This window comes from Misgurnus anguillicaudatus, chromosome 16, assembly GCF_027580225.2.
Source record: "Misgurnus anguillicaudatus chromosome 16, ASM2758022v2, whole genome shotgun sequence".
NCBI lineage: Eukaryota > Metazoa > Chordata > Actinopteri > Cypriniformes > Cobitidae > Misgurnus > Misgurnus anguillicaudatus.
The window spans coordinates 20,190,978-20,205,841 of record NC_073352.2 but is presented as its reverse complement, the minus strand read 5'-3'; the positions used below and the strand labels follow the sequence as shown (position 1 = coordinate 20,205,841).

Here is a 14,864-nt window from a genome sequence, read left to right as displayed (position 1 = left end):
GACACGGTATACAACATTTCTTTTCGAGTGTGGCCGTTGTTTAAAAGTTTGCATAGCGAACGTCTGATTTGCAGGACAATAGAGAAAAGAGTGTTCATTTCAGGCATGTGTACAACTGTATGTAAATTCTGTTCTGTTTTAGTGCGTGTTCTTCCTAGGTATGTCTAGTTCCTTCTGCATTGTTCATGAAGTATTTATTTTTAACAATAGATGATATTGTGTTCATGTTTAACTTGTCTTTAAGGTTTGAAGATTTATGGTTGTTTTTTTGTCATCACGCACCTCAAACGTGGATGTTACTCATGAAAGTGTGTTTCCGCAGTCAGTGATTAGATATCATTTTTACACTTTTATGTATATATACGCAACCTATTTAAATTTTATATTGTTAATATATTAAGATATTCTGTCTCTTGCATTTAATATTTAATGTTGCATAGTGGATAACTTGTAAGCGTATTGCATTTCATCATCTATCACAAGCTTTCCTCTTAAATTAAAGTGATAGTTCATCAAAAAAATTAAAATTCTGTCATAAATTTCTTATTCTCACATTGTTACAAACCTGCATAAATGTCTTTGTTTTGATGAACATGAAAGAAGATATTTTGAGGAAATTTGGTTAACCAAACTGTTCACAAGCCCTATTCACTTCCATGGTATTCTTTCTACTAGAGAAGAATTAATTTATATTGATGACAAAATTAAACTTTTTGAAAGAACTATCCCTTTAACAGAGAAATGTTGTGACAGGGACTCTCCACTGATACCATCTTTGTTGATTTCACACACATCCGCGCCAGATTATCGCTTTCATCATGCAGATGTGCTCGCTCTGTGGAAGTCTTATTTGATTTCAGTGAACAAACAATTACGATGTTTCTTTTTAATATAAGTTGAGAGAGCAGGAAATGTCTGAGTCATGGAAGTTTACTCCAGCTCTGTGCATTCACACGCTCCCACACTAGCACACGCCTGCGGCCAGAGAAGCCATCCTGGCCTCACACTCAGCTCATCAAAGGCAGGGCCGTGTCAGACACACACACACCCCAATACACAAAAAGAATGCTCGAGCATGTCAAGGGATAGGACATATACACAAGCTCCGGCACATCCTTAACAAGGCATACACACACTTTGACCCACACAACACAAGCCATGTCAGAAGAAAGTGTAGATGTAAATGTTAACGATATGCCAACGCATTTTCTGAATGCAAAAGAGCAGACATGCGCACACAAAGCACTGGAACGTAGGAGAGAAGAGGCGCTTGCACACATGCAGGTACAGACACATAGGTACAGTTTAGAAAGCATGGAAACAAGTTTACTTTTTCACATAATGGTCTGATCATAACTCCAGGCAGTGACATGTGAGGTTTTCCATACAGACCTCCACACCCATAATCCTCCCGATACGTTTTCTCCCACCATTCAAGCTCACCATGTTGATGTTTGCTCACTCTTTAGAAAACATCAGTCAATGTGTCTGCACATAAGCAAGTAACTGGAAAGGTCTACAGAGTCATTCTTGATACTTGTAGTAAGATGCCTGCTGATCTGCGTTCAGTGAAGTGCATTTATTAACATCCTACGACTAAATAATGGAAACGGTTACATTTCAAGCCATTACATGATCATCATCCATTTAGATAAAAATGTAGAAGATTGATGGTAGCTACAGATTAGTGGTTGACCGCTCTTTCAACTGCTGATATTAAAGGTAGCTACGGTCAATTAAACGCAGTAAAATGGTATAACAAAAATGTTTTGTTGCTGAAATCAACACTTAACAAAATGTACTAAAAGTGTATTGCCAGTAAATTTTGGAACAGACAAAAGCCCTGATAGGGTTAATGCACAATCATAATAATCTCATAACAGCCAAAAATGAGAAGATCTTTAAATTAAGCTATACACTTACTTAAGATGTTATTAATTAAGCAATGAACACAGAAAGCAGCACATCACCCTATTAACATTTTTACAACGTGTTGCAGGTCAGGCAGTGTGTTATTTTTTATGGAGAACTAGGTAAGCACGAGAATGCACGAGGTAATCACACGACGACCTTGCGATTAAATATCTCCAATGTGATTGGACAACATGTGCTTTTGCAGGGATGGAGTGGTAACACGACATAGCTGTCTAATTAATTGATATATAGACCACTGACTGCAACAAAGACGAATGAAACTGGCTTGTTTCTCGGTAATGCATTTAAAAGAACTGAATAGGTAGTTAAATAGCGGATTTGTCCAGCGGAGCGGCTATTAGGCAAAAATGTGCAAATTAATCCGTCGTTTGAAACTTTGAAACTTTAATCCCGTTTACTTATACCACAACAATACAACGACGTATGTTAAAATGACAATGATTCCCTTTAGTTTTACCACAGAAAATGTTAACATGGACTATTGGTTAACACATAGCTTATACCCAGGGTAATTTGCCGTCAATAAGAATAATAATGAGCTAATATTAAATATTTGCGTGTGTTGATCAATTCGATCACATTTACAACATGTAGCTATATAACATATATAAATGGATAGTTTAATTGGTAGAGTATTTTACTAATCTACATTTATTTCACCTTGTGTTAATGCTGTTAAAATTTGTATATATAAAAAGTTTTAGCATTAGATTGCACATAGTCTCCTCAATAATATATTTCAAATTAAATAGGCATTATATAAAATACTGTTTTCAATTGTAAATATTTTTACACTGCTAGGTCTCACGGTTGGTTGATGTGCAAGGCTATTACAAAGCAAAAGCAAAGTTATAAGAAGACAATGACAAGAGACATGTATTTAGACGAGTTTTGAAGAACAAATTTGATCAATATTATGGAAATTGGATGTGTCTATTATCTGTTACAGTAGTCTTGAAATAAAAATGACTATTCGGTGGAATAATTGAGTCTAAATGCCACAGCTAAAAAAATTAAGTAGGCCCATATTTGATTTGCTATATAAACATTGTACTGAAGCAGTTAAAAAGTTTTTGTAAGGCGTTTTCAAATAGCAAACAATTCGCTAAAAGTTATTTTTATAGCTACTTACAAAGTCATGAGTAAAACGATCGAGGAAGAAAATTTGGTGCCAGCATATCAAATAAACAAAAACACGACAAGACAACCGTCCGCTTTGAAAAGAAAACTCGAGTCGCAAATGACTGCAAAGTTTTGGCGCTTCTCTCGGTCATGCAAGGGCATGTTTGTAGTTTTCTGCAGATAACGTGCATTAAAATGCCTTACCTTTCATGCAGTCTTAAGAATAGAGAAAGAAGCTTTCCTGACTTGTATTTAGGTCGACTGAAGGGTTCCTCTAAGCTGTTCAGTTTTGCTCCCGAGGGCCCCCCGCTCTCGGTGTTTATTGAGATGTGTATTGGGACCCCAGATCGTGATGTTGCTGGGAATGAATAATTTAGGCCCGGATAGATTGAAAGCTCTTAACTGAGATAATTCAGGATGATTTATTTTTAGTCTGTATTTCTGACAAGTGTTTGTTTTATAATATATGTGCGTAAAATTGTTCAAAGTTTTAACTTTTGATTTAATTACATAATTAACAGCATTCTGGAATAATTAACAGTGCTCTCTAAAATCAATCAATTCGACAATTTCCTGTACTTATGTTCTGTCTCGTTAATCATCACTTTGAGTGCATTCAGTGAATATTACACAGCATGTCAGTGTTGTTCCAGCATTTTGCATCGTTCAGTCATTCTGTTCTGTACGCGCTGTGACACGACTTTCATGCATAGATACAGATTTGCAGACAGTTTTTGCTGCATACCAAACTACATTTATGCTCTCTTATAAATGAAATTGTCTTTGCAAGTGTACTTTATTGCGGCTCACGATGGACGACAAAAAACTGAGAAAACTGAGACCTTAGAAGTGCTTACAATACGCATATTGATGAAATAATAATAATAATAACAATAATATAATCACGCGAGACAATTTTCAATTGCACTTATGTTATACAGTATTAGCCTGACACGGTCATTTTACTCCCATCTTTCACACTGACTCTTTGTTTATTGTTAAGCATTTTAATAGATTTATTTGATGTTGCGAGCTGCCTTTTGTTTACAAACAGTCAGTGAATTGACACTGTCAGTTTAATTAAATGCAAAAACAGCGATACAATCAACCTGATAATAATGCACAATATTATTTGCACAGTGGAGTGGTTCTTTTTTTAAGTAACCTTTATTTTTTTGAGCATATGAACTTTTTTTCCCACACGATAATGTCTAATATAATGCTGGATAGCCATATATTATTTATTTTTAAATTGCTTAAAACAAGTTGAGATGTCTTAGTGTTGTGGGATCCTGTCTTCCCCGATCCTATTGCAATGTTATTTCAAGCGTCGGTGATCAGGCCTAGTCTCAGTCTTGTATATTCGACCCTTAATCTAGTCGGGACATCTCGCCCTCCTGCCCGAACTTCTTATGTGTATTAGATACCATGTTCCCTCTCCCTATATAAACTTATAGGAGTGCCCAAACTCACAAACCAACAATGTGCTCTTCTCTTAAAAGCTACCTAACTACAGTAGGCAAACTTATGCGAATCCAATAATTGTCAAGAAAACGTTTTGTAATGTTTTAGAACAATATATTTACTTCCATTAAATAAAACACAATAGTTTATTTTTGGGATGTTGAAAAACGAAACAAAAATTCGTACCAAATAGTATACACAGAGTAAAACCAAGTTCATTTCTCAGAAACATTTGCGTATTAATACCCAGGGTTTCTATTCTAGATCTATATTCACACAGACATTTATTAATAAATTTTTAATATAACACACGACTGGTGCGTTTAGTATGTACATTCCCTTGTTCGCAAGCAAGACATAATTCCTGTACGTTTTTTCCACATGCTGTGTTAAACAGATTTTTTGAAAATGCTAAAGAGTCAGAGTTTTCGCCTCTACAAATTGGAGATGATATTAAGATATATATATATAGCCTATATACAACCATTCAGTCAATTAATGTCCAAAAAATTAAAATGTCAAAATAAACGAGTGTTTTTTTTTAAATATTATCATAAGGTCTACACTGGCTAGCGTACACTTGCTAGCGCAAAGCACGATTCTTATTAGAAACTGGATGATTGCTTCCGTTTCTGCTTGACATTCCATCACAGGATTTGACGTTTTTCAGTGGTTTATTTTTGTAGTGCCCTTTAAACAAAAACAAAAAATGTAGTCTCTCGTTCCCGGGATTCGAGATTGTAAACTTTACAGTCGTCTCTTACACCGGTCTATCCACTGCGTACTGGCAAGCGCTAAGATTGGAGGCCGGGTTCTGCACACTTGCGTATCCAAAACTCGAGTGCTGCTTAGCTTTCAGTCTCAGACTGGCAAGACTGGAGTTACAAGTGTCCCGGTAAACATATGGAGGTGTCGGTGGGGCGTAAGGACACGCCGGCGTAGGAACTCCAGAATTTAGAGAGGGGTTGCTGAGGTTATTCAAGTTATTGAGGCTGTTTAAGCTTGATCCGGGTACCCCGGTGACAGCAGACGGAACCATACTGGAGGACATACTCATTGAAGAAATGGAGTTGGGTGGGGAGAACATGGTTTGAGACGACAGCGGATTTACGTTCATGGAATTGAAAAACGGGAAGCTTTTGGTAGACAGAGATGCCGATGTGAGCCCCTTTGCAGCCCAGTTGTTGTACGTATAGCTGGGATACATGTCATCGTAGGGCTGCATAAGTCCATTAAATTGCGGACCGAAACCGTTTTTACACAGCTCTGCCTGTTGGTTCCTCTCCCTTTTTCTCCATTTTGCCCGTCGGTTCTTGAACCATACCTGAAACAAATGTAGAAAACAATTTATATGAATAAATAAACACCATAATTAATACGTCTGACATATAGGCCTACCTTCTCAACTAATTTAGTTCAAACGGAATAAATTAAAGCGATGCATTGCATTACTGATCGGTGTATTTTAAATGAGTGATATGACATTGTTCTGTTTCCTAATTGAGTTCCTTTCAATCATCCACCCAAAATCTGGTCTGATTCCACGGGAATCCCAATACACATCCAGTCCTATGGCGGTCATTGGCCGCCTCGATTCTCAAATGTGTATTCTCCCTAAACAGGCGGAGACACACTTACTCCAAGGACATAACACGAGAATGACATCCGCAAAATACAAGATTTACACCTCTTTTACAGGGACCGTGTGACTCCATTAGGATCTGTCATCGGTACGGCGTTGCTTGTGTTGATTACTAACAATTTCTATCACCCATAATTAGCCCCACACCAAACGGTGATGATGTCCGATTTTCCGAAGTTATATTTGGCATTGATTTAGCCTATATTAGCATCACGTAATTATAGCAAGCAGCCTATATTTTGTATACAATAACATAGGCTATCATAAGTTTATTTATTTATTCAACGATGTAGCCTAAATACACAGTTAAATATATATGTCTCATAATAGCCTAAATTAAATTATCAAAATATTAAAACATTGTGTTGTCTGTGTGGGACTGCACAGTCTAACACCTTAAAATAAGAAGATCATTTGGATAATTATTGTTTTTGGAATTATAAATAAACCTAAAATCACCATATAGCCTTCAAGAAAAAGCATTAACTTGTATAAAGTTTTTAGGATTTGTTTAACAAAAAAACACGTGTTTACAAAATACAATTTAATACTTAAATAAAATAATATAGAAATGTTCTACTGATATTAATAAAATTAGGTTTTAACCATACCCTGACTCGGGCCTCGGTTAAATTTGTCCAGACGGCGATTTCCTCTCTAGTGGACATATCCGGGTAGCGGTTCCGCTGAAAAGTGGCCTCCAGTTCTTGGAGCTGTTGGCTGGTAAAATGCGTTCGTTGCCGCCTCTGTCTCTTCTTTTTCGATGGGTCATCGGTCGAATCTTCATTTTTACTCTGTCCCTTTTCTTTCTCTGCAATGGGAGTTAAAACTTTAATTTTTCAAAAATATTGTTCATAGTTTCAGACATTTGTGATTGGCAAATTTATACAACTAAATAATCAAGTAAAAACAATGTTTTAAAATATTTTATGAGTTTAGGAAACTGTCATCGGTGTGTAACGCTTCTCTGGTTCTCGATAATTCTCAAAATAATAACATCAGAATTTATAAATTATATTTTCAATCGCATTGAACACCAAAACAATTGATAATATGAAAGACGGGACATAAGTGTTAGGCAATATATTGTTCTAGACAAAACACCATTGTCACAGTGTAAACATTTGTGTGAAGCCCACATTTTAGACACAAAAAATAAGTAAATAAAGTCCTGTCAAAGGACATGACTTATGGTGACCAATTCAATAGCCCAATGAAACCATCTGACTGCCATTTCGGTGTGTTGGTATATTTGCATACCACAGACTGTAACTTCCCTTGCTTTCACATTGTAAAAAAAATAGATGCAGTAGACCTTATGATCATGTAGATCACAGCCAAAACACTCCAGTTAATCTATTCATAACCAGGGCTTACCTACGGACTCTGGACTGGAGGTGTCTGATACTGTGTGTACCTCCAGCCTGTGTTTCGAGTCCACAGACCGCTGAAGCGGCTGCAGACTAGAGGCCATCGTAAGCGTCGTTTGTTTACTCCCGTTTATGTGGTGATTGTGGTGATGGTGGTCCAAACTCAACGGATCCTTCATAGAGGTCATGGATAACGCAAGCGATTTAAACAAGCCTCGCAAACAACTTCCTCAGCGGAGATCACAAAAATGTAGGCATAAATTCAGACGGAAAAGAAAGAAATAAAAGAAACCAATTTGTCCAGTATAGGCAAACGTTGTCAGGGTTCACAGGAACTCTGTCGGTTTCTCAATTAAATCACGCAAAACAATACTCACAAACGGCTTAAATCGTGTTAAACTAAACCCATCGCTAAAGAAAGTTTAAGGTTTTTTTTAGTTTCGGCTGTGAAAAAGATAACTCGATTTAATTCCGAGAGCTGCAAGGAGAGCCAGAGTGACAGGGACAGGTATGTGATATTATATCTACTCGCATACACACACACCCCTGCACACTACAGCTCTCGCTCTTCATTTCAGCTGTCCTGCTACCCGTCCAACCAATGCACCCTGACGTCACACACACGCCCTGCCCACAATTTGGCGGAACATTAGGCTCTATACATGACAGCTTTTTTGGCAAGCCGACTAAAAATTACAAAACGTCGACTGTGCAGTTTGAGGTATTTTTTTCTTTATCATAAAAGCAAGAGAGATAAATGAGGAATATAGCCTACTTGTCAAAATTTGTTTATGCAGAGACGGTAAAAAAGAAACAGAAGTCCGTAAAATAGCCTACCTTACAGTACACTTTAAAACATGGACATATTGTTTTCACAAATTGAAACAATACAATAATGTTAAAAATAGAGACCGTAATCTTAATGGCGTTCTCATGGTTGAGAGTACAGTTCCATTTGACATTTTAATTTGAATATTCAAATTATTCAAAAAGCTCTTTACAGAATTGGTATGCTATTACTTTTGGGCTACTATATATTTATTCAAATAACAGCAAAATATGAATGATGTATAACAAAATCATTAGTAGCATACTTAAAAGATTTCTTCCTAATTGTTTCGTTGCTTATGTCATGTAATTAAACGGTAAGCACTTCGGCTAGTTATAGCCTATTTCCGAATCTGCCCGTCTTAATTATTTTATCTGAAAAGACACTTTTTTCAATAGACATCATTAAGGATTTTATGTCATCCTAAATACCTGCCGTCGGCCAAAAAAAAATTAATTTCACAATTGTATAAATTGTTTCTTTAATTAAATGTTTAAGAATTCTTAGTGTTAAAAATGTGTGTTGCTTTTCTGGCTTTCGTTAAGAATTCTGATGTGCTATTTTAACAGATAACTAAAACTATGAAATGTGCTTAATTTGTGGATAAATAACGGTAGATCTACGATTTATCTACGATTTTTCCGACATTAAAAATGCCTTTTTAATTAGCTGATTATAATCATTTTTACGCTTTCGCCTACACTTTGCTTCTATCCTGAATGAATACTAGACTTGAAATTACCCGTAAAATTACTTGAAACGCATTTATAGTTTAGACTATAAATAAATTGTGTGAAAGAGACAAAGAGCAAAGAGATCAGTCGGATGCCTACACTCACACATTGCTCATAATCGGCAAACAGTTCCAATTTATTTTACCCATGGCATTGGGGATTAATAATATAGCATAATTAAAAACCTCAAACCGAATGAGGATAAGTCCACATCTTTTAAATAAATTTGTGACCTTTTTTTAATGCATGTGCGTTGAAACACTGTACTCGAAACATCATATTATATGTATCTTTTAATTACACTTGCATTTAGTTTAGTTTATCTTTTTTTTAAATACGCGTCCATTGTGGGAACATGTATATCGCTATTTTGAATATTTTGAGTAGCCTAAGTTGCCCTTTTTAATTAATTCTAATTCGAAATGCCTTAATATTTTAGTAACACACATGATTATAGTAATGCCTAACTCCATTTTAAGATTTAAAGATCCTAATCTTAAATTGCCTAACACCTTTATAAATGAGGAAAGGTCTTGAGTGCTTAATTATTAAACTTGAACATCAAAATTTCTGTTAAACGCACTGATAGATGTGGACTAAATTATTGTTCTGTATTTATTCTGTACCTTCAAAATGCTTCAGAGCGCTCGCACTGCCTGCTGTGGATTACTGCCCATGGTGCACCACTGAGCCATTAATTACCAATTCAGTCAATATAAGGGAGACGACAAAGCCTTTTCCATAGGATTAAGAGGACATTAGATTCTTCCATTAGTATATTCCTCCTCACGAGGAGGCTTTCATTACACATTTACTTTTCCCCCGAGTCTATCTAACAAGCGCTGCATATATTACTGCGCATGAGACGCTTGTTGGTAATCGAGTCATTCGAGTGTCTTTTCCCTCTTTGCTCTTTGCATTTTTATGCTCATTTTCTCCTTTATCTCTTATCTGCTGTAATGATGCGCCCGTTTTATTCATACCTTAGTCGCATAGGCTCATGTGTCATTTGAACCTTCGTTTAGTATTTACTAAGCTATTTGACGTAACAAGTGTTTTGTTTTTGTTTTCAGTAGGGGTTTAATTAGTCTAATGAAGATGCCAGATAATAGGATGATGGATTAGGTATCAATATGCCGTTTCTTAAACAGTTGTCTGTACATGTGCTCTTCCTACGAAAATATGAGTTTGTAGTTTGTCTCGTCGTTCTTTTATACTGAGCTATGAACTAGATTTGGTTCGTATTTGTGGCCATCTGAAAATATGTCAACGCTGTCTCCTGGCATTTCGTAGGTATTTAATGAGGTGGATAATTCGTATTAAGTCGTACGCACGTAATCACTGTAAATTACATTAAATTTAATGTGAAATGTAATAAGCATTATTTGTTTTAGAGCAAATGCAATATATTTGAGAGATCATAAACATGTTCCTATGGTTAAACAGATCAAACAGACTAAGAAAACAGACTATAAAACTAAGTCTCTGTGAAGGAGCTGCTACGCGGCAGGAAGACGCTCCCACTTTATAATGTATGATCCTGTCCTACCACCAGATGTCCACCTTTGACTATAAACGTCTAACGGTACTTCTTTCTCTATTACCAGTCTTAAGTCAAACACCAGAAGGTGTTTTGATCACGATTTACTTCTTAACATATCTGTTTATTTCTAGTAGCTAATCACATCGTATATTTCGATAAATGTGATTAAATGAGATCGAAAAAGGCACCAAAAACTTCGTATGCGCTTAGAGGTTGATTAAACTAACCTAAAACATTAATAAAGCCAGACCTTCTCTGGAGACCTTATAAGGAGGGGGTCCATGTCATTCACCAAGATCTTACCTAATTGTGCACACGTTGATGCAAGTTTGCGGCAGTGGGAGTCCATTTAACAGATTACAAGCGGAGCCCCTGTAGAAAAACAAAGAGAAATATTAACCAATGCATAACCATTTAAATTGTGTCAGGACTATTTATTTTACATGCTTGTTAGAACACTTTATTTAAAAAATTGGGTTGATTGGGTTGTCATACTTGTCAATCACTTCAAATATCTCAATAAAGGTCATGATCTTAATGACCGACAGGACGGGCCACTCTCAATAACCATATAGTTCAAATTCATTATATTGGATAGTTCCTGACTGTAATAGGATGTGCACATTTCTCATCGTTTGTTTTGAAATCCCCTAGCGCTTGCTCTAGTCCCTCCTAATTAAGACCCAGGTCTCCAAACCCACATGAAAACAACGCACAAAGAGAAGACAATGCTGTGTTTATATCAGTGGGAGAAAGAGAGAGCAGTCTGAGCGCTAGAAGTTGAGTGATTCCGCGGTAAAATCAAGGGATTAGTGTCTGATTGAGATGTCTGTCGGTTGGATATTACAAAATTCATTATCGCAGCTCTATACTAACCCGATATGAAGTAACACAGATGGGCCTTTATTAGCCCAGGCTTCAACTGTTTGCTTATGATAATTTTCGACGGAAATTTGCATGCAATCCTGCTGTTAACCGTTTTCCCTCTCCATTTTCTCTCTACGAATGCAACGCTTTACTTTAGCCCTCCCCGACCCCTTATATCACCTGCCTCGCATCTGTGCCTTTAGTCAAAGGCTTGAGACACTGGAAATTAAATTTGTGTGCGTTTATTTTTGTATGTGTGCCCAGCAATCTTCAACTCGCGTGACTATTTTGAGGTAGCTATAGTACAAACAACACAATGTTACAGCGTCATTATCAAAGAGTGAATATAATTATTTGCTTTTAAAATAGGATGTGACACAACCAACTCTAATTTTTTTCTCTCATTCTGTGGCTTTTCTGAATAAGATCAGGTTTTCAGTCAGTTGTTAACGGATTTATACAGTTCTGTATTGTTTAAATTATTCAAACATTTTCAAAATAGTTAACAAGGTAATTAAACAAAAAAAAAAAAAAAAAAAACGTATGATGTGAAAAATTTATTGCAGTAGCCTATATATATAACAGTGAACAGGACCATGAGTTAAATTAATGCTACCTCAATTCAAACGTTGCAGCAGCCAAAAAAAAAAAAAAACCAAAGGATAAAATTAAATTATTTGTACTTCTACATGTATCTAGAAGTTTGTAATGTTTTTCTCACTTTTCTTCAAAAATTGTAAACTATTGTTATATTGACTATTTTTATGTGTTGTTGTTATTATTATTATTATTATTATTATTATTATTATTATTATATTTTGTTTATGTACTGCGTTTATTTCCTTTTTTTCAGTGTGTGATTATGTATTCCTGTCGTACAAAATAGAAAAATTACCGTGTTCATTGTTTATTACTATATTTAAATTAAATAGATTAAATACCAAATTTATTAATAGAGGTTTTTCATTTATTAATTTATTAAATGTTTACTAAATTTAAACGTGGCTGAATTAACACACACCCACGCAGCACAAAACATGTAATTACATTTATTGGTGTTTAATAAAATGAAGTTTTTTAATTTGTTTAAAATAGTTAAAAGTAGGACACGCGTTTCTTTCTTTCTTTTTTTTAAACTGTGGTTTCCTAAACTGATATACGTACATTGTATAATCTAGAAATGTTTATTTAATTTCACCTGTTAATAAAGAGATGTCAATTCAATAATATAATCCGTTTACATTTTTTTCTGTTTTAAAAAGTGAGTATTTAATAAAACCAATACCTCAGAGGCTATTTCAAGTGCTTGTAGCAAATTTCGTTAGCATGATATATTTCTGCTGATGTTAAACAGTCATACACGTGTTAATGTTAATTACACGCCCAAATTATGAAGTTGTTTTTGTCCCATTTGATTCGCAGTGTTAACAATATATCATTTACAGCGGCGAAGCCAAGGTGAGACCTGCCAAAACATCACTTATCATGCCGCTCCATCTAACAACACTGAAGCTGAAGTTCACCCATGGCTTGCAACCCTGAAGTGGAACGAATTCCTTCACTTGCATTATCTCACATTCAAGATAGGGTGTCATGTGCACTTACCAGTGGTTGTTAAAAAGCGGCGTTTTTGCGGCCGTGCCCGTCTTGATTTCCTTTGTAAAAGATAAATTCCACACCTCCGAACAAGCTTATCTTTGCCCTTGGTCAAGTCCGGGTGGATAAACTGTTGCTACCAGGTCCAAAACGAACGCAATGTCTTCCAGCTCAATGGAAATGTTTGGGGTTATTGCAAAAACACGAAAACGGTCATGTGTAAACTTCAGCCTTGAATGTCATGAGTTACAATCTAGCAAGTTGCTTTAGCAGTTCATATTCTCTGCAGACGCTCCACGGCTACAACTTTTTCCTTACAAAGACGCAGAGAGTGGTGCATTCCCACCTCTGACTGGCTTTGACTGTCAGCGCGTGGGCGTGCGTGAGTTTGTGTGTATAAGCGCGTGCGTGTGCATGCGTGCCACAGTGGGTGTGTTTGTATGCACAAATGACACGTAGTGTGTGAAAGGGGTGAACTTTGTGATGCGAAACGGTTGTCTGTTCTTCGAGTTAGGCTAAAATAGATTTTGCAAATTAACCATTAAAGCAGAACAGGTCAATTTAACGAAAAAATTATCCTCCGGATGAATAAATGGCTGTATATAAATCAAAGCAAGTTTTTTTTTGTATAACTAGCTGTCATTAAACAATTTTAACGCGGTTAGTGTAATTATAAGACATATTTAATGTGGTAACAAAGGCAGGCTAAATGCAAACTAAGAAATGCAAATAAAAAACTTTTGACTTAAACTTAATACCTTTTCAACATTTTTCTTTACGATCTTTTAAAAGTTTACAAAACTCTTCTTTTTCTTTTTTCCTTTCTTTTTCTAACAAGGGTTTATCGTCCCGTTAAACCAGAGTAATTATTGTATGCTTTCACAGCTAGGTAGGCTATAAAATGCACTGTATTCAGACACTCTGTAGATTTAGTGTATTAGTTTTGTACAAAAGTAAGAAGGTCTGTATAATGTAGAAATTTTATTTAGACATTAATAGAACTATTTGTTCTCTTCTGTATAAGTTTGTCGCGCGTTTAACTGTGTCGGACAGGTCCAGAAATGAAGTGAACAGCTGGCTAGGATGCAAATGATCTTTAAAGATCCGCGTGCACCGATTTCCATCCACGTCTCACTCGAGCAAAGGAGACCGGACGAAGGTTTCACGCATCTAATCCGTTTTTTACATTGTGGGTCATACACCCATTAAGCGAGTAATTAATGCGCTCGGCCACGAGGGAATTCCCAAGCCTTTATTTTGCTGGAATACCCCTCTCACTCTGTCACAGCTTTAATAGGCCTGTGAGCCTAAAAATGACATGCGTGTTCAACTATCATTCTGCACGCAGACAGCTGTTATTATCTACTCGTATACTAAAGAAAGATCTAAAACCAAATACGAGCCTTTTTTCATTGGCTATCCAGGCTATCCACATCTCTCAATTTATGAAAATTACTATGCTTTTTGTATTAAAAGTATGTTTTTTGGACGGATTGATTACTATTTGAATTACCATAATTCAACTATATTATGGTTAAACTAGGGACATGGTGATTTTTATTTTTTGTTTGGTTACAAAATGGTTACTAAAGATAAACCATGGTTAATTTTCCCAAGGGTCAACCTCCATTTACTAAATTTTAGTGTCTGTTTACAGCTTTTTTCTGGAATGGCTCAGTAACGACCAATAAATATTAATACGGAAAATAATTTGCTTACCACAACAACCATGCGCCTATTGTTTTTGTCCCAGAGGGAGAGA

At 35.9% G+C, this 14,864-nt stretch overlaps 1 protein-coding gene and 1 long non-coding RNA gene across 5 annotated transcripts in view; one reads left to right on the top strand and one right to left on the bottom strand.

Moving 5' to 3' along the window:
• LOC129422210 (uncharacterized) overlaps positions 1-14,864 on the top strand; it is a 176,106-nt gene that overhangs the window by 34,863 nt on the left and 126,379 nt on the right. The window lies entirely within an intron of this gene.
• Positions 4,051-13,482, bottom strand: pitx2 (paired-like homeodomain 2). Of its 2 annotated transcripts, XM_055177984.2 has the most exons (4): positions 13,112-13,482; positions 10,943-11,011; positions 6,775-6,974; positions 4,051-5,845 (listed from the first exon to the last, which is right to left on the bottom strand). In XM_055177984.2, exons 2-4 carry the CDS (start codon positions 10,986-10,988, stop codon positions 5,282-5,284), a joined length of 810 nt encoding a protein of 269 aa, XP_055033959.1. In that variant the 5' UTR covers positions 10,989-11,011; positions 13,112-13,482; the 3' UTR covers positions 4,051-5,281. The 2 variants fall into 2 exon arrangements, with proteins under 2 accessions (XP_055033959.1, XP_055033958.1); XM_055177983.2 differs by lacking the exons at positions 10,943-11,011; positions 13,112-13,482 and adding an exon at positions 7,541-8,121 and having other exon boundaries at positions 4,056-5,845.